This window comes from Heterocephalus glaber, unplaced genomic scaffold, assembly GCF_053883595.1.
Source record: "Heterocephalus glaber isolate CG9 unplaced genomic scaffold, H.glaber_assembly_v1.0 deba00001610, whole genome shotgun sequence".
In the NCBI taxonomy this organism is placed as follows: domain Eukaryota; kingdom Metazoa; phylum Chordata; class Mammalia; order Rodentia; family Bathyergidae; genus Heterocephalus; species Heterocephalus glaber.
In genome coordinates this window covers 32,236,539-32,256,677 of record NW_028258381.1, presented here as the reverse complement: position 1 = coordinate 32,256,677, position 20,139 = coordinate 32,236,539, and the positions used below count along the sequence as shown (strand labels likewise).

The 20,139-nt window shown below is 38.8% G+C and overlaps 1 protein-coding gene across 7 annotated transcripts in view; it reads left to right on the top strand.

Annotated features, from left to right (window-relative positions):
* Anln (anillin, actin binding protein) overlaps positions 1-20,139 on the top strand; it is a 122,734-nt gene that overhangs the window by 4,749 nt on the left and 97,846 nt on the right. For 5 of the 7 annotated variants that reach the window (XM_087196412.1, XM_004840293.4, XM_021254586.2 and 2 more), the window contains exons 2-8: positions 1,537-1,690; positions 3,601-3,912; positions 7,145-7,542; positions 9,108-9,330; positions 11,758-11,945; positions 12,320-12,427; positions 19,456-19,579. In XM_087196412.1, coding sequence (XP_087052538.1) covers positions 1,537-1,690; positions 3,601-3,912; positions 7,145-7,542; positions 9,108-9,330; positions 11,758-11,945; positions 12,320-12,427; positions 19,456-19,579 — 1,507 coding nt within the window. Of the gene's footprint in view, positions 1-1,029; positions 1,184-1,536; positions 1,691-3,600; positions 3,913-7,144; positions 7,543-9,107; positions 9,331-11,757; positions 11,946-12,319; positions 12,428-19,455; positions 19,580-20,139 lie in introns of those variants that run through there. The other 2 variants (XM_087196411.1, XM_021254585.2) reach the window with 2 other exon arrangements.

Below are 20,139 nucleotides of genomic sequence, written 5' to 3'. Positions count from 1 at the left end.
AAGGATTTCTTAAACATTATTCTATTAAGGAGTTAGATCAAAAGTAGTTTAATTCCTCAGTCTGCACTAAGTACTATATCTGTAAATGTAGGATGGTAATAATCTGCTTTCTTCTTTTGGGTTTGTATATTTGAAAGAGAACAAATTGTTTTATACTACGCTGTTCGAATAGGAACATTAATTGATTCAGAGTAAGAAAAGAGGAGTAATCATGATTTTATGTTACAATTAAGATTTGAACTTAAAACTAATTATTACATATGGATGTTTAATTAAGTAAAACATAAGATTAGCTTTTATTTTTCTCCTAGAAAGTGTCCTATGGAAGGAGTTTAATACGCTACCTTGCTGCTTGCCACCATCACAAATCCAAGGGGCCGTATTAGTTTTGCTCCTGTAACAAATCACTACAATTTTAGTGGCTTAAAATAAAGCATATTTATTATCTTTCAGGTCTGTAGGTCAAAGATCTGAACTGGATTTTCCTGAGTTAAAAATCCAGGTGTTGGCAGGATTTTTGTACCTCCTGGGGACTCTAAGGGAAAATCTGAGCCTGTCTTTCCCCCTCCTCGAGCCCCCTGCATTGCCTGGCTGTGGTCCCTTTCTTCATCCTCAGAGCTACCAGTCACATTACTCTGCCCTCTGTTTCTGTCTACACGTCTTTCCTAACTCTGATTTTTCTGCCTCCTTCCTTCCCTCTTTTCCTTTGTAAGAAAGGAACCTTTCTTTTGCATTGGGCCGGCCCAGATAATCCAGGATAATTTCTCCCATCTCAAGATTCTTAATCACCTCAGGAAAGCCTCTTGTGCTATTAGGTAACATTCACAGGTCAGAGGATTAGGACATGAACATCCCTGGGAGATCATTATTCTGCTTAACAGATTGACAGAAAAACCACTTTGTTTTTAATGATTCATTGGGTTGAAATTTGTATTGGGCTCAGCTGGGCTGTTCTTCAGCTTGTCTTCCTTGGGAACAGGAGGATGTTCCAGGGTTCTGGCAAATTCCCTGGGGCAGGATGGCCTGAGACCTGAGTCATGTGACTACGGGTTAATGCTGGCTCTCAGCAGAGTGGTGATTTTCCAGCAGACTTAACCTGGGAGTTCTCAGGTGGGGCAGTGATCTGCGAGAGGGAGAGCAGAGACTGCAGGACTTCTTCAGGCTGAGGACTAGAAGTCACGAAGTACGGTACCTTACTTTTGCCATGTTTTATTGGACCAAGCAAATCACATTGCTCACCCAAATTTAAGGTTGGAGAAAACAATTATACCTTTTGGTGAGAGCAGAAAGAACTTGTGGCCATTTAAAATCTTAGTGATTATCCTTATGCCTCATTCCTTAATATTCTTACTGAATCTGTAATGATTTTGAGATTGAGGTGGTATTTGGTAAGTCTTGCCTTAACTACATAGGATTTCACTCTTGAAATGTATTTAACTGTGACCCTGAATGACATTTGATGGTTTTAGATGCCCAAGTTTTTGTAAACCTTTGACTATACTTGTGTTTTAACACTTTGATATGTTACACACGTAGAAACTGCTTGAAAGAACCCGTGCCAGGAGGGAGAACCTGCAGAGAAAAATGGCTGAGCGGCCCACAGCTGCTGCCAGGTCTGCAACTCATGCCAAACGACTCAGGGAGCCGCTTTCAGAAGCAAGTAACCAGCAGCCCCCATCCAGTGGTGAAGGTAAAACATTGGCAGTGGTGTGGGGTTTTTCACCCCAACAGGGACAGAATAGCTGGCTGCTAATTTCAGGGGGTGTCTCTGGCATGAACAAGGCAACAGAAGGCAGACTGGGTATGAATGCTCAAAGTTAAATGTATGTTTGTCATGCTGTGCTTGCTGAACCAACTCTAGGGCTGAGCTCAAAGTTTAGACTTAATCTCCATGAGTACAGGAATTAAAAACCAAACCACACACACATCTTCACCTGGAATCTTCTGTTTTTTCTGAAATCCTGGCATCCCTAGCCAGCACCAGTCTTTTTCCTGGAGTATTTAATAGTCTGGAGATAATAATCTTCCTTAGTACTATTTGAAAAATCTTAAATACAGAAAACAAGTGTTACAAAGAGCAAAACCAGTGTTGCAAACAAACAAAGAGGTGTGGGGCTGGCTCAGTTATTTTGGAAGCTAACCATAGAGTGAGAATTTATTTTCATACGTTTATATGTTTTGAAGGAAATAGGTATTATGTAATTATGTATTTTGTGATATTAAGCCAGGAACATGGGACTTGTCTGTAGTCTAGGATCTTCTATTTTCACTGTGACACTATTGAGTACTTCTGAGAGTATTATTTTCTTGAAAACTAGTGCTAGGAGCTTCATTTTTTTTGATTTTTGAGACAGGGACCTAGAACTCACTGTGTAGTCCAGGCTGGCCTTGAACTCATGGTGATTCTCCTGCCTCATCCTGCTGGGATCACAGGTGTGCACCACCATCCCAGCTCATTTTGACATTTAAATGAAAGTATTTACTGCTTTATAAAAGAACTGTATACTTGCAGAATCTGTAGAATCCTTACTCTCCAGATGATGTTTCATGTTAAAATAGGAACTCTTTAAAAAAAGATTAGATTAAAAAAAATGATTAGATGATTAGATGCAGACTGATCCATAAGTGAGTTAGAAAGGACTAAGAAGTTTCATGGTGTGTTTAATTATGTTGTTGATGAGCACAGCCGTAACTTCCCACTGAGACTACTGTGGTTACTGCCAAAAACAACACTTGGAGACGCCAATGAGATGACTGTATGAAATTCACATTCTTTTAAAAATATTTTCAAAGGATATATTGGAAGTCATTCATATGTGGAAGTAATATGCCTTATGTTTGGACAGGTCCTTTTAAAAGGATTTTTTTTCACTTACTTTATAGGTGTTCACAAAATGTAAAATGTTAAATATTAGATACTGTATTGGTGACTTCATTTGGTGTTCGCAGATTTTTTTTTTTTTTGTACCGGGGATCGAACTCTGGACCTTGTGCTTGCGAGGCAGGTGCCAGAACCACTGAGCTAAATTCCCGGCCCTTCATTTGGTGTTGACTAGATAATTCAGTCACTTATTCTGATCTCTGCCTCTCTCCCGAAGCTCAAGCCAAGTGCTTTTCTATCCTAGCTTATTAGATATTGTCCATGAAAGATTGTTTCAAATACAGAAGTTCTATTTTTCTACCTGTATGACTTGGTGGTAACTTAATTTCTCGACTTGACTTTTCTTACCTAAATATGAGGTAGTGGGTTATGTGATCTGTAAAATTCCTTAGAGGACTTGCTTATTCTGTGTGCATGTACTTTCTTTTTCTATTGTCTTATGACCACATAAAGTATTATGCATACATTTGAGGATGTTACTTAAATTTTCATTATGGGTTTTAAACCATAAATTATATGTTCACTTAAAAAGAAGTCTTTCAAATTAGATTTCTGATTTACTGAATGAGTGGCATTTTAATATATGTTTTGTGACTAAAATATTTAAACTAAGTATTAGAGAAACAATGTTTTATTAATTTGTTAAGTACCCACTTCAAGCTTTTCATGCTGTGAGAAATTATGGAATTTTCAATATTCTGTTGTTCTTTTTAATCTAGAGAAATCTGGTACAAAACCGTCACCATCAAAAAAGCGCTGTTCTGACCATGCTGAAGTAGAAGTTTCTAACTTGGAAAATAAGCAGCCGGTTGAGACAGCTGCTGTGAAATCTTGTTCTCCCAGCCTTGCGGCTCCTCAGGTGCGGCCCCCGGCACCCGCTGGGGTCAGGGACTCTGCGGCTGCCCCAGCATCCCTCCTAGGCCTGGGGAGAGAGCTGCACCCTAGACTGGAAGCAGCTGCAGGCTCCTCAGTTAAAACACGCATGCAAAAACTTGCAGAGCAGCGGCGCCACTGGGATAACGACACAGCAGGTATCAGTGATGTGGGTGAAGGGATCTGTCAGTCTCCCTGGCTGAGATTCAGTTTGGTATTTGGAAATTTTATCAGTTAATACATGAAAGGCACATGCTTTGGCTTTTTTCTGTACTCAGAGCACCCTTTGTTTGCAAATGGTTCATATACCAGTAGTACATTTATAAGGTGGTTATATTCTCAATGACATAGATTGTGACGAGGTTCTTGGACCACTTCACAGAAGTCTCGCTAAGAAACCTGCCCTGGGATGGCAGCTAAAATTCAAACCCCAGTATTCTGATCCTAGGACTCTAATCTCAACTGCAGCTATCTGCCTGCTGTCTCTCCGTGCACAGTAGCATGCAGATGGTTTATGGCAGTGATGATGAACCTTTTAGAACTTTCACTTTATACAAACAGCCCATTGCAGCATGCATGCCATAGGTTCACCACCACTGGTTTATGGTGTCATTTAATACCTGTTCATTTTGGTAGTGGGTGAGCTTAAGCATATTTCTGTGTAAAGCCCAAAGAGTCAAGTAAATGTGCCTCAGCAGATGGATGTGCCATTTCTGCTTTGTTTTTATATTTTGCCATTTCTGTTCTATAGGAAATAGCTATGGATATCAGAGTGCAGATTTTTCTGAATAAAAAAAAGAGATGGTTGTGTTTTAACATGTGGTCAGAAGAATAACCAGAGTGCTAAACATTTGAGAGTGTAAGGATGGCAGTGGTTTTGAATACTGGGAAAACAGCTGTTAAAAAATGCCTGCCTCAGTTGTAACGATAAATCTCATTATGGCACCATATCTTCTCAGATTTTAAGAAATGAGACTTCTGAATCTAGTGTTTATAATTAATGTCTTAGTGAACCCTAAACAAGGCTATGGATACAAGTTAAATTGTTTTAGGACATTTATTAAAATGTAATTTATCTGAAGTCTTTCTATACAAAATACTTACAAGAGCCAGAGATCTATTAAGTGCACTCCTAAAACATGACCGTATGATTGTCATCTTCTTAGAGACAGTGCTTATTCTACAGAAGGTGATAGAAGTACATAAAAGGGTATTGTAGCTGGGTGTGATGGCTCATGCCTACAATCCCAGCACTCTGAGAGGCTGAGACAGGAATATTGCATGTTCAAGCCCAGTTAGGGCAATTTGGTGACACAGTGAGCAGGACTCAAAAAAAGAGCTGAAGGTATAGTTCAGTACAAAGGCCCTGGATTCAATCCCCAATACAGGCAAACAAGAGAAAGAAAAAAGAAAAGGTATTGTAGGGAAGGTGAAGAGAGAAGCCTTTCCTGAGGACTTGAAGGCCAATAAGCGAGGCTTTGAAGGACACCTGGATTTAGAGAATGGAAATAATCTGGGCAGAAAAGGGTAATGTGAGAAGCACAGAGGTAAATACCATGAACACTGTGTGGTTTTGGTGTATAGTGCAGGTGGTAGGAAAGCAAGAGATAAGTTTGAAAAGGCAGCAAGGTCCAAATTTAACCAGGAGGTGACTGGAAGGTCCTAGCTCAGTTTACAGCAGGCAGGTGTTTTAGAAAAATCAAGGAGGGATGAGACAGGTCAGAGATTTGGAGGAAGAAGACCAGTTGGAAGGCCAGTGCTATAATCTAGGTGCCCAATGATAAAGACCTGTGCAAATGAAGAGAAGCTGGGTGTAAGAGATTTTGGAGAAAAAATGTATAGGACTTGATGGTTGGTGGAGGATGAGTGAGAAGTGGGGGAGAGGACAACTCTCTGGCCTCAGTGATGGATAGTTGGTGATGTCATTTACTAAGAAGCGGAGTATGTTTGGGGCAACCTGGGCTTCAGGTGTGTCATTTGGGATGCTTGTGAGAAAGGCAGCTGGAGGTAGCTGCAGTTGGAAGGCCATGAAAGATGGGCCATAGAGACAGAGAGCTTGTAGAGAAGGATGTAATGAATGGAGAAGTGATAAATTTTAGAGATGTCGAGAAATACAAGATCTGCATAGTATGTACTGGCATCTAGTGATAATAGCAAACCGGCTTCAGGGGAGTGATGTAGACAGAGAGCAGGTTTAGTGGTGAGTGAATATTATGTAAAGAAAAAGAGGATGCTTAGTTTTATTTTTTATTCTTTTGTAATAGATTTATTTGTTTATACTTGGGATTAAATCTAAGGACTTTGCACTGAGCCTTGATTCCTGCTGGATGGATGGATGGATGGATGGATGAATTTTTTAAAATTTTGAGACAGAGTCTCACTAAATCATTAAGTTGCCCAGGCTGGGCTCAAACTTGTGATCCTCCTGCCTCAGCCTCCCAGAGTGCTACGACTGCAGGCTCCAACGCTATGCCTGGCTGCTTATGTTTATTTTTAAGATGAAAGCATATTTATGTTCAGAGAAGACAGGCTTTGCAGAGAAGAAGAGGGATGATTTGAAGCAAGACTTCCGAAGAGGTTTTGGAAGGGGTGGAACTGAAAATTAGGCAGGAGTGGAAGCCTTGGACAGAAGGAGGGATATGTCTTCCCTTGACTGAATTTGTGGAATAGGAAGTGCCATGAACTTCGGCTTTCCTCTGTATCTGCACGCACACAGGCCTAGGTCTTTCTTCAGCTAAGTGTTACTATTTGGATTCACCTCCAGATGAAGCACAAAAACTGATTTGGCCTAACTCTGTGCTATCTGAACAGTGACTATATTTAAAATTAAATAAAATTTAGCTTTTCAGTTATCCTGCCACATTCCGGTGTTCACTAGCCACGTGTGGCTTGTACTGTATCAAGCAACATAGATATGGGACATCTCATCATCTTGGGAAATTACTTCCACAGCCTTGGTCTAGTTCATCTTTGAGGATTTGTTTTGGTGCCGGGGATCAAACTCGGGTCCTTACGCTTTCAAGACAGGCGGCGTAACCACTGAGCTAAATCCCTGGCCCTGGTTTAGTTCATTTTTAAAACAAAAGTTCCTGTAGGTAGAATACACAGCCTTAAATTATGCAATATCAGAGCACCATGAATTGCTTCTAACATTATAACCTAAATATCTGGTGTCTTATAGCATTCATAATCTATCAAAAATTGAAAAAAGCAGATGTTAACAGTGTTTTAAAATTTGGGTAAGCATCATTTGATTTGAAAAAATGTTATAAAATTTAAATAGCATGGTATTTCATGCATGAGTTTTTTACTACTAATCTTATTTTAAAATTCTCTAAGAATGCTCTTGTTATTACGCATTGCAAGTGTAACTCTTTGCCATTTTTCTAGACACATTTTCGGATGATGTACCCACGAGCTCCCTCATCTCTCCAGTGCCATCTGAGGAAAAGGCTGCCTCCCCTCCCAAATCCCCCCTTTCTGGTGCTTCAGCAACCCCAGTTGGGCGAAGGGGCCGTCTGGCCAATCTTGCTGCCACCATTTCCTCCTGGGAAGATGATGTAAGTTACTCATCTGCAAAGCAAAACAGTGTACAAGAACAGCCTGGTACCACTTGTTTATCCAAATTTTCCTCTGCAATTGGAGCATCTGCTAGGATCAATAGCAGCAGTGTTAAGCAGGAAGCTACATGCTGTTCCCAAAGGGATGGTGATGCAGTTTTAAACAAAGCCTTGTCTGCCAGCGCTGCCACTGCTGCTGTACTTCATGACTCAGTTTCCAGCTCTGTGGTGAGTCAATACCATTTTGGTCTTGGGGACCATATCTTTCTTTTTCTTTTTTTTTTGCTATTAGAGGTAATGATATACGTGTATGTAGGTGTGTATTTTATAGTATATGCATAGTGTGTTTATATGTATTTGTGTGTTTATATGTAGTTTTAGGATATTTGCTTCATCGAAAGTGAAATTGTAAATTTGGTAACCTCTCTCAAGATAAATGAACATTTTGAAACTGCAATTACATTAATTAAATGCAAATTCAAAGTATATAATAATGGTATGACTGAGCCTCCTCTTGGTCAAGGGGATTATTGGAAATGGATTTCTCCATTAGAATGCTTTAAGGAGGCCGGGGATTTAACTCAGTGGCACTGTGCCTGCCTTGCAAGCGCAAGGTCCTGAGTTCGATCACTGGTACAAAAAGAATGCTTTAAGGATATGTGCATGATACTGCATTTATTTCTGAAGAGACAGAAACTAGTGGCTGTAGTTGTGTCCAGGAAGGGAAATTGCTGAACAGGAAGGTGAGGGGGACACTTCCACTGTGCATCCTTTTGAAGTGCTTGAAACTTTTACTTTATGCATGTGTCATCTCAGCAGTTAAAAAACCAGTCTAAAGAAAAAAAAAAAAGGAAAAATAGTGTTGTGTTGTTATACTGATGATTGTCATTTAGTGTAGAGAGAAGCTTTGGACTTAGACCTGTATTCAATTCCAGCTCTGCCTCATAATTAGAAGTGTGACAGATTAACTTTGTATAAGTTACTTAATCTTGCAAAGCCATATTTTTTTCCATGTAAAATGGGGAGAACAGGGTTATTGGGAAGGTTAAATAAAGTAGTATGCATAAAGCACTTACCATAGTTCCTAGCTGTATTCTGTTTAAGAATTTCTCATAATTAGCCATCAAGTACCTGATACTGTGGGCTGAGGATCTCTGATCTGAAAATCTGAAATTGAAAAGCTTCGAACTCTGTGACTTTATGAGCAATGACACAATACTTTCTGCAAGTGGAAAATTCCACACCAACCAACTTTCACTCATGAACTTATTAAAAATGTTGTATAAAATGACCATCAGACCATGAGTCTAAGCTGTATATGAAACATAAATGCATTTTGTGTGTCGACTTGGGTCCCATTGCCAAGATACCTCATTACAAATATTCCAAAACCTGAAGAATCTGAACTCTGAAACACTTCTAATCCTGAGCATTTTCGCTAAGGGATACTCAACCTGTGTCTTGTGAATTGATGTTAATTAAAATATAAATAAAAATTTAGTTTGACCAAATCTAGTTAAAATTTAATAGAGATACTAGTACAATTATATGAAAAAAATGTATAAAGTAAGGAGTCACCCTATTCTTAATACTTAATTACCCCTTAATATATAAACCCATAATTTAACAGCATTCAAACCATGTGAGTTAGTTTGAGCTATTAAAGAATAAGAATTGTTTTTTAAATAAGCTTTTCATAAAGGCTGCTAAGTAAACAGAATTTGAATTTTTTTGTTATAGGACTTCCTGAGATATTATGAAGGTTACTTATCCTAATTTTTCTCATGTTTCAGAAAGCTGCTTCTTCCCCTGTGAAGTCTTCTACATCTACCACCAGTGCTAAAAACTGTGAGGTACAGAATCCTGAGGTACTGCAAAAGGCTGTTAGTCCTCTGAAAACAGAGGTCTCAGAACCTGCTGGGAAGGCTGCTTTATCCCAGGGAGTTGGTGCCAGAGAAGAAGGAAACAGAGAAATTTGTCTGCAGTCTCAATCTAAAGACAAATATACAACTCCAGGTTACGTATTTTAAAAAATCTAAAGTTACTGCTCCCTTATTCAAGCTTCTTTTCGCCGCAGTTGAAGTATGTAGTTGTGGCTGATGGTGTTGGTTTGTCAGAACAAGTCCCTAATGTCCTGAATGAGACTTCTTATTCAGCTTTAATTGATGAGTACTCAGGAGTCAGGTGGACCAGCTCATTAACTAGTCAAAGTATTCAACATGTAGATTATAACAGATTAAATATGTTTTTTCCCAGGATGATCATTCTAGATATATTTTTCTATATTTTTTGATGTAGGAAAAAAGTATACAACTGGAAATCACATTTTAGGAGTGTAATGGAGGAACATTTTTGGAGCCAAAGTGTACAGAGCAGTGTTTCTCGGTCTTCACTATGAAGTCACCCCAATAGCAGAGAGAAGTTGAGTGGGCGTTAAACTGACTCCACTGCCAGTTATATATTCTTTTCTTATTTTCTTTCTTCTTCTTTTTTTTTTTTTTTTTTTTCGTTTTTTGAAACACAGTCTCATTATGTAGTTCAGGCTAGACTTGAACTCACTCTTAGGCTGGCGTCGAACTCATGGTCATCCTCCTGCCTCAGTTTTCTAGATATTGGGATTACAGGTGTGTGCCACCATGCCTGGCTCCAGTTATGTTTTCCTGTGTGTTCACTGTGTATACATGTATACGTATAAAAGCTCACGTTTCTTACCATGGTAAACCAACGCCCCATGAAAGGACATGTTTATCTTGTGGTAATTTATATCTCTGCCACTTTCCATATATTAAGAGACATGGGACTAAAAAATATAGTGCAGCAAAAATGAAAGTATGGTGCAAATATACAGTAACAGAGTTTACTTTGAACTGTGTTCTTTTTCATTGGAAGGGCAATTATAATTCTAAAATTTAACTTCTTGAATACACAATCCTTCCAAAAGCTATAGTTCATCATAAAGGGGATGTTGGCAGAAAGTTAATGGTAGGGAAGCTGTTGGCTATTGGGTAAATAGAAACCAGCAGTCAGTTTACAGTTTACCAAAGTAAGAATTTCTATCTCTAGCATCACCACTGTCACACACAAAAAAATTAGAAACAATAGCAAGATTCTCCATGTGAAATAGGACTAATCAGCAATTTTCTAAAGACTTAAAAGCTTAGATAAGAAGCATTCTTTTTATTGTTTTTAGTTCCTGGGTATAGTCAGAATACTTTATACTATCAGGGCCTCCTCAGAGATACTTATTTTAGATGTTTCTTATCGCTTCTTGGCCTTTTGGCTAAGATCAAGTGTAGATGTTTCTTTGTCTCCTTAATAGAGTCCCATTTGAAATATGGCATGAAATGATGGTAAGTGACAGGGGGAGTCCTCAGACTATGGCCACAGGTCAAATTCCACCTTTTGCTTTTTTCTTTGTAAATAAAGTTTTATTGGAACATAGCCACATCCATTTACTTACATATTTTTCTGTGGTTTCTTTCATGCTGTAATGCAGAGCTGAATAGTTGCAACAGAGACCATGTGGCCTGGAAAGGCCAAAATATTTACTGTTTGACCCTTTACAGAAAAATATTTGCCCTTGTCTTATATAGATAAGCCTATTTTTATATAATACAATCCTAGAACTCTCTTAAGGAAGTGATATATGCCCCATTTGCCCACTGTAAATGTACTGTACATCATCTCAAGTGTTATTTTAAAACTTTGTAAAATGAAGAAAGAAGACATACTTTTGGTGATATGGATAATCATTTTCTTTTGAGGAGGAAAGGAAAAATCCTAAGATATTCACATGTTGGACTTCTGAAAAGCAAGATAAAATGAATTGAACTATAGAAATGTAAATAGTTGGAAGTTGTCATGGCCAGGACACTTTATTATTTATTTGTACACATATAGTCAGTTTCTGATCACTAAAATTTTGATTGTTCAATTTGAAAGTTTTTAAATCCCCACTGCCTTCTCACTCTACATTTTTAACATTCCTTTTTTTTCTCTTTCTCTTTTGATACTGAGCATTGAACCCAGGGCCTTGTGCATGCTATATTAAGTACTATGCCATGAACTACATCCCCATGAATTATTTTTTAAAAAGAATTAAATCCTACAAATACATTTTAGAACATGTAATTAAATAGAACTATATGCTATTTTTTGGACTATTTTATACTGTTTACTTTGTCAGTGAATACTCCCATCAGAAGCAAAGCTATTTTTGTTTTTTTAGGTCTTGCAATGGAGTTCAGGCCAGCCTTGAGCTCACAGTGTAGCCCAGGAAGGCCTCAAACTCACTGCAGTCCTTCTGCCTCAGCCTTTTGGGTATTGGGATTACAGCCGTGCACCAGCTACAAAGCATTTTGTGACTAATGGACTTTAGAATTTTTTCTGTAGAACACTACTTATTTTGAATAGCCTCCAAAAAATGTGTTTTGTTTTCTGCAGGAGGAAGAGGAATTAAGCCTTTCCTGGAACGCTTTGGAGAGCGTTGTCAGGAACGCAAAGAAAGCCCAGCTCATAGCACACCCCATAGGACCCCTGTTATCACCCCAAACACAAAGGCCATCCAAGAGAGATTGTTCAAGCAAAACACAAGTTCATCTACTACCCATGCGGCACAACAGCTCAAGCAGGTATGGCTTACTTTGTTACATTTTATTCATTGCATGGTCTTAGCATAGAACCTAGAAATCAGATGTGATTTCTGATGCTCATCTCTTTGGCTGAGATAAACAGTATCTTAGGTAACTGTCACTTACTGCAAATTGGAAATATTGTCCTATATTCCATGTGTATTGCAAACCCAGTTTGGTGGGGGGAGTGTACCGGGGATTGAACTCAGGACCTTGTGCTTTTGAGGCAGGTGCAATGCCACTGAGCTAAATCCCTGGCCCGCAAACTCAATTTTAAAACTGAAGACAAGGAAAGCCCTGGTAGTATTTGGGTATTGTCTGTCCTTCTGCCTACTTCTGGCCTTTGTGTAAAATGCATCTTTTGATGAATTTAGGAGCGCCAAAGAGAACTAGCGTGTCTCCGCGGCCGAGTTGACAAGGGCCATTTATGGAGCACAGGAAAAGGAGGGGACTCAGGAAGCAAACAGACAGAAACCAAACAGGTAATGTGAGCAAGAAATATGACTGCCAACTTGGTACCAAAGTAGTGTTAGGATAACATTGGTAGTTTGTATTGTAAAATAAGTTTTTACATGCTTGCCTTTTCCATTTAAGTTGGACACTTTCCATTCATAAACTCCTTAAACGTAAACGAAGCTCTACTTTTCTCATGGTATTTTCCCATTTCAGTGGAGCTCTTTACCACATTCAGTATGACCTTAAAATAAAATAAAAAATATTTTCATCATTCAATGTCAGATTCTTAATAGTCTACTTAGATCCTGGTTCTGAAATGTATCTCAAATATACTTTTCCCATTGACATGATTTTATTTCTCCTGAAATACTCTACTTTTAGACTATTTTCAATTCTCTCAGTTACCATCTACATCCAGAATTTGTCTTTTCCTGTCAAATTCATTAATCAGCCTTCCAAAATTCCCCACTTAAAATGAAAACTAGGTTCTACTTTATTAACATGACTACAATATATTAGGATATATTTTTGAACTAATAGAATTATATTTACAGTGATGACCAATAGAAAGAAGAAGAAAAAATTAATCAGAATTCTTTGAGAAAGATCTAATTGATTGATTCTGGTATTGTTATTTCTCTAGCTTAATCCCAGATTATGACCTCAGTCTTCTCCCTCCCTGTGTTGTCCTTTTCTCAGGTCTGGGTTCAGCCAAGTGCAGAGGTGCTGATGGCTCTCGGCTCTGCTGTGCTGAACGCAAGGCTTAGTTGGTGGTAAAGCCTGCTGCATTATTTTCCCTCATAGTTTCTGTCTTCCTTGTGGCTTTGGTCTGTTTTGCCATCTAAGATACTCTGGTAGTTCTTCCTTGGCTCCTTGCTGTTCTCTATGTCTTCCCCTCTGATTGCCTTTGATGTGCACACATGAACCCAGACAACCAGTGGTAAGTTTTCTAAATCTGTCATCAAGCTTCCGTATTTTCCTCTGCCATTGCCATAGTCGCTATCAGAGCTTTGTGTTGGACACCTTACTTTTTCCAGCTACTCCAATTCCTCTCATCCAGGGCTGCCAGAGAAATTTCTTCTTGCAGTGTAGGGGATTGAATCTAGGACCTCGTGCATGCCACACAAGCACTCTACCACTGACCTAAACTCTTCGTCCCAGAGAAATGTTTTTTAAGGCAAATATTAATGTATCCACTTGCTTAAAATCTTGGCACGCTCTATAAAGCTGTCATCGTGATAGTGTGCAAAGTGCTTGGCTTGGTGTACAGAGTCCCCAGCCTCTCTTCTCCTCTCCAGGTGTGCCTGTGTTGTGCCACGCCTGCAGACCTTTGCCTTGCTGTTCTTTTGCCTGAGTAGGAGGAGCCTGAGAGGAGGAGCTCCCTGCATTTGCATTGCAAGGAAGGAAGGAAGGAAGGAAGGAAGGTGCTGATCCTTGCCATCAGCATTATGTCATCTTTTTTTGAAAATTTTTTTTATTGGTACATTTTAGATAAATATAATGATAATATTCATCAGGGAATTTTTTTTTTAAATTTTTTATTTTCTTGGTACACTTTTGATATGGATAATGATAACATTTATCATAGGAAATTTGTACCTGTAACTTTTTTCTTGTACCGGGGATCGAACTTGGGTCCTTGCACCTTGTGAGGCAGGCGGCGGAACCACTGAGCTAAATCCCTGGCCCTGTACCTGTAACTGATATATATCTTTTTATTTTTTTCCCATTCCTCTTCCCTCCCTTCAATCCCTCTTCCCCTCCTTATTTACAAAAGCTTTGTTTCCATTTTTCCTTCTGTTCTCTTTTTTCTTGTCTTTTCCTTCTTCCCCCTCTCCCCCTCCCTTGTTCCCTTTCCCATTTGAATCTGTTCTTCCCATCTCCCAATATCTATTTTACATTTTGGTCTTTATTTACATTTTTGATTTCTCACATCAGAGAAACAATGTGGTATTTAAACATGTGTGTCCAATTTATTTCACTTTAGAGTATGATCTCAAGGTGCATCCATTTAAGTTAGAAATGTCTTAAGCTTATCCTTCTTTATGGCAGAGTAGTACACCATTGTATGGAAAAACCACATCTTCTCTGTCCATTCATCAGTTGATGGGCATCTGGGCTGTTTCCAAGATTTAGCTATTACAAACTGTGCCGCTATAAACGTGGGTGTGCATATATTGGTGTGGTCTGATGCTGTTAATTCTTTCAAGAAGATGTAAGAAGGAAATGGCTGGATCAAATGGAACCTCTCATTTTAGTTGTTTGAGTTGTTTTAGTTAGTTGAGTTGTTTGAGGAATCTCCACACTGATTTCCACAGTGGTTGCACCAGTCTACTCTCGTACCAACAGTGGAGCAAGGTTCCTTTTTCCCCACATCCTTGGTGGCATTTGTTATTGGTTGATTTCTTGATAGCAGCCATTCTTTCTGGAGTGAGATAGAATCTCAGTGTTGTTTTAATTTGTATCTCTTGAATGACCAGTGATGTTGAACATTTTTTCATATGTTTATTTGCTGTTTCTAATTCTTTATCTGAGAAGTGTCTATTCAATTCAGATGCCATTTTTGGACTGAGTCTTTAAATTTGGAGGGTCTGATTTTTTTTGAGTTCTTTATATATTCTAGATATTAGTCCTTTGTCTGAGGAAAAAATGTAAAACTTTTTCTCACACTGTAGGTTGTCTCTTCACTCTCTTGGTGGGTTTTGCTGTGTAAAAGCTTTTTAATAAGATGAGATCCCAGTTGTCGATTCTTTGTGATATTTCTTGTGCCGTTGGGGTTTTGTTCATTAAGTCCTTAACTATACCAATGTCTTCAAGAGTTCTACCTATTCTATCTTTCAGCAGATTTAGTGTTTCTCTTTTAATACTTAGATCTTTGATCCATTTTGATTTTAGTTTAGTGCACAGTGAAAGATATGCGTCTAGTTTTAAACTTTAGCAAGTGGTAAGCCAATTTTTCCAAAGCCGTTTATTAAAGACGCTCTCTTCCAGTGAAGGTGTTTGGCCCCTTTGTCTAAGATAAGGTGGCTGAGTGTGTTTGGAGTTGCTTCTGCATCTTCTAATCTGTTCCCCTGATCCTTGGGTCTAGTTTTTTGCCTTTACCATGCTGTTTTTCTCATAGAGGCTTTGTAGTATAATTTCAAGTCAGGGGGTGTGGTGCCCCTGGCCTTGCCTTTGTTGCCCAGAATTGCTTTTGCTATTCTAGGTCTCTTCTGGTTCCAAATGAATTTTAGAATTGTTTTTTCTAATTTTGTGAAATATGCTATAGCTATTTTGGTTGGGATTGTATTGAATCTGTATAACAGTTTTGGAAGTATGGCCATTTCAATATATTGCTTCTTCCTACCCAAGAACAAGGGAATTCTTTCCATTTTCTGATTTCCTCTTCGATCTCCTTTCTTGGAGTATTGTAGTTTTCCATGTAAAGGTCTTTTACTTCCTTTTTTAGATTGATTCTTATGTATTTCATTTTTCTGGATGCTGTTATGAAAGGTGTTGCTTCCCTAATTTCTCTCTCAGTAAGTTTGTTATTTTTCTTCTGGAATGCTATTGATTTTTGAGTGTTGACTATGTATTTAACTACACTACTGAATTTGGTTATTAAATCTAGAAGTCTTGGTGGAGTTTTTGGGGTCTTCTAATATATAGTATCATGTCATCCACAAATAGCTATAACTTAACTTCTTCCTTTCCTGGCCTCATTCCTTTTATTTCTTTCTCTTGTCTAATTGATCTGGATAGTGTTTCCAGAACTATATTGAACAAGAGTGGTGACAGTGGACATCCTTGTCTTGTTCCTGATTTTAGAATGAAAGCTTTCAGGTTTTGTCCATTTAGTGTGATGTTGGCTATTGGTTTGTCACAGATGGCTTTTATCAGATTGAAATAAAAACCATCTATTCCAGTTTTTTGTAGGATTTTTCTCATGACTGGGTGTTGGACTTTGTCTAATGCTTTTTCTGCATCTTTTGAGATGATCACATGGTTTTTGTCCTTGGCTCTGTTAATATGGTATATTACATTTACTGATTTGCGTATGTTGAGCCATCTGTGCATCCCTGGGATGAATTCTACTTGGTCATGGTGTATAATCTTCCTGATGATTTGCTGCATTCTGTTTGCCAGTATCTTATTAAGGACTTTTGTATCTATGTCCATTAAGGATATTGTCCTGTAGTTCTCTTTTTTGGTTGGATCCTTCTCTGGTTTTGGTACCAGGGTAATGCTTGCTTCCAGGAATGAATTTGGGAATATTGCTTTCCTTTCAATTTCATTAAAGAGTTTGAGAAGTAGCAACATTAGATCTTCTATGAATTTCTTGTAGAATTCAGGAGTGAATCCATCAGGGTGTGGGCTTTTCTTTGTTGGTAAGTTTTTAATTACATCTTCAGTTTCATTGACTGATAGTGGTTTATTTAGAATTTTTATGTCTTCTTGATTCAGCTTTTTTTTTTTTTTTTTTGGTTTTCAAGACAGGGTCTCACTATATAGTTCATGCCAGCTTTAACTCACTATGTAGCCCAGGCTGGCCTTGAACTCTCGGTGATTCTCCTGGCTCAGTCTCCCAAGTACTGGATTACAGGCATGTGCCACCATGTCCAGCTTGATTCAGCTTTGGTAATTTGTATATATCAAAGGATCTGTCCATTTCTTCTGTGTTTTCCATCTTATTAGAAAGTAGGTTCTCAAAATAGATATTGGTGATCTTCTGGATTTCTGCAGGATCTGTTGTGATTTAACCCTTTTCATTCTTAGTTACCTGGATTTGAGTCTTGTTTTGATAAGGTTGGCAAAGGATTTGTCAATTTTATTTAATCTTTCAAAGCACCATATCTTTGATTCATTGATTCTTTGTATTTTTTTCTTAGTCTCCATTGCATTAATTCCTGGTCTGGTCTGATCTTTATAATTTCCTCCCTCATAAGAGCTTTGAACTTGACTTGCTGTTTTTCTAGAAGCTTGAGGTTCATTGCGCATTAGGTTGGTTATTTGAGCTCACTATGTTTTTCTGATACAGGAATTCACTGTTATAAATATCCCTCATAGGAGTGCTTTCATTATGTCCCATAAGTTCCAGTCTGTTGTATTGGCATTATTGTTAACTGTAGAAACTGTTTAGTTTCTTCTCCAGTTTCATCTGTGACCCATTGGTTGTTCAGGACGGTGCTATTTAATTTCTGTGTTTATGAAGTTTTTGTGGTTTCTTTTACCATTAATTTCCAATTTCAACTTTCTTGGGCTCCTGTTTCCTTCCTTTTCTCTGACTCCATTGCATGCAAACTTTTCCACAGAGGTGTCTCTGCTTCCTGCATCCAGTTTTTCTCTTAAATTTTCTCTCCAGTCAGTCTCTTGCCACTGCCCCCTCCACACACACTCACCCTTACCAAGTTCATCCATGATCGTCAGTGATCAGTGTCCAAAGTCTTGTAACTTGAGCTATTAGCAGCATTTGACATTGTCCATTACTAATTTCTACTTGGAGACCTTTTCCCCCAGTTGCCTGTGTATGGTATTCTCATGGTTTTCCTCCTGTGTCTCTGCAGAGTGTAAGGCAGTGGTTCTTAAATTATTTTGTGCTGAGTGATTCCTGTTAAGCTTATGAGAAATTCTGGCCCAGGCAGCAGCACATATGTGTACAAACAGAATTTTGAATGTAGTCACAAGGGGTTCTGGTCTCTTCCCCCTAAAATCTCATTTGTGGTCCCCATAGAGGGAGCAGCCAAAGAGGTGAGAGGAAAGGCAGCTGAGTGTGGTGCTATTAGAGTCCCAGGAAGGAAGGCGTGGCCAGTATTGTCCAGTGTCGAGCAGTGTGGGGTGAGCCAGGGGCACTGGGCTTTACAGGGAGACGTGGTGGTAAAGTGGTGAGGGTAGAATCCAGGCAGTCTGGACTGGGGGCGGGCGCAGGGAGGTGAGGAACAGAGCAGGGAATTACTATGATTGTCTCTTGTGATAACCTTGTTACCTTCATCTTTGGCCCTGTAGAGGGACCTGGAGAAAGCCCAGATCAATATGCAGAGCTGTTGTTAGAATTTTGCATCTAAAGCACAGGGAGGAGGGAGGCATAGCTGGAGGGCATGAAGAAGGAAAGTAGGGTTGGTGTTGGTTTTGTTCTTTTTTGAGACTGGGGTCGGTTTTGGTATCAAAGGCAGGGAGCTAGTAGTAAGAAATTAGAGACACTAAGAAGGTAGAGGAGAGCACTTGGTGATTGATGGGATGAGGTGGGAGTGCATGAACTCAGAGCACAGGGCCGAGACAGAAGCCAAGAGGCAGTCTGTGATGGAGAGGATGGAGGAAAACTGCAGTGCTGTGGTCTTAGGCCTGTGAGGGCAGAAGACTGGACTTTGCCAGAGGCAGCTCCTGCTCTGCTCACATGGAAGGAGAAATGCTTTCTGGAGGGTGGAAGAGAGGGCTTAGAGCGAGAAGGACAAGGTGCAGTGTTGAGACTCAGATGGGACATGAGGACATGGAACCGGATGTCACAGTGGCATTTACTCCAGGTGGGGGAGGATTGGAGGAGGCAGTGTAGATGTGACCTATGTGGAAAGGGGACCGGCACATTTAAACTAGGTTTTAGCCACTGCTATTCTTACTTGATTGTTTCTGGTATTGCTTTAATCTTAGTCTTTAAACAAATAAATCAATAAATATTTCTCTTCCATAGCTTTCTAGTGAATAAAAAGACTCACATGAGGGACTGTTTTTCTTTTTTGTTTTTACTTTCCCATCTGCTCTCGTCCTTTTATTGTTTTCTTGAAATTTTACACTCTGAGTAACTGATCATTAAATGGAACCTTGATGTAGGAACTGTCACCAGATTGTGTTAAGTATTAGTTGAGATAAATGACATGGGGTATTATTTTTCCCCTTTGCTTTCCCTTTAATTGGTTTATATAACAATGAGCTCTGGTGTAGATTTCCCTTGCTTTCTTGTCTCTAAAAACATTTTATATACTGAATATTAACCAGGAATATGAACTGTACTATTTAATAACTTCTGTAGATAAAATCTATAGTTTTGAGAAGTAAAATTTACCTCTTCATTTGGTTTTTGCAGGAAATTCACAGTCAGGACAATCCCCTCAAGAAACAAGTTGTTCCCAATACCCAGTCCCTCCCAGTAAAAGACAAGGTGACAGAAAACCAGATACCTGCAAAAGCTTCTAGTACAGAACCTGCAGGTCAGTGTTGTATTTCTACTTCACTTAAAATGTAGCTTCTAGTCTATCAAAGATTTGGAAACTGGATTGAGGGGGGAGAAATGCTGCTTCCAGTGCAAAAGACAGGTCTATTTCGTCGTTTTTTATTTCTGACATTGCAGTGTGGTTTTCCTATACTTCTCATTCCACAGTGAGAATGTATGTATGTGTTCTTGATGAGGGTAATTACAACTCTTTTTGGAGAAATATTCAATTATATCTATTGACTTGCTCTTTAATTCAGCTTTTCTGCAAGTGTTCTTCTAACACTTCTGTGATGAATTCCTGAACTACTTTGCAGAGTTTTATATATACAAAGAGATCCATTGTGCACTGCTGGAAATGGTAATGAGATTTAAGTGACTCAAGTGCCCATCAGAAGACTGTTAAAATAAATCGTGCTGCATCCATGTAATCAAATAATGCGTAGGTGCCTAGAAGATGGTAGCTTTGTGATGATATTTAACTTATTATAGATACTTTTAACATTTTCATTTTATTTTTAAAATTTGAGATAAAAGCACATTACATCAAATTTACCA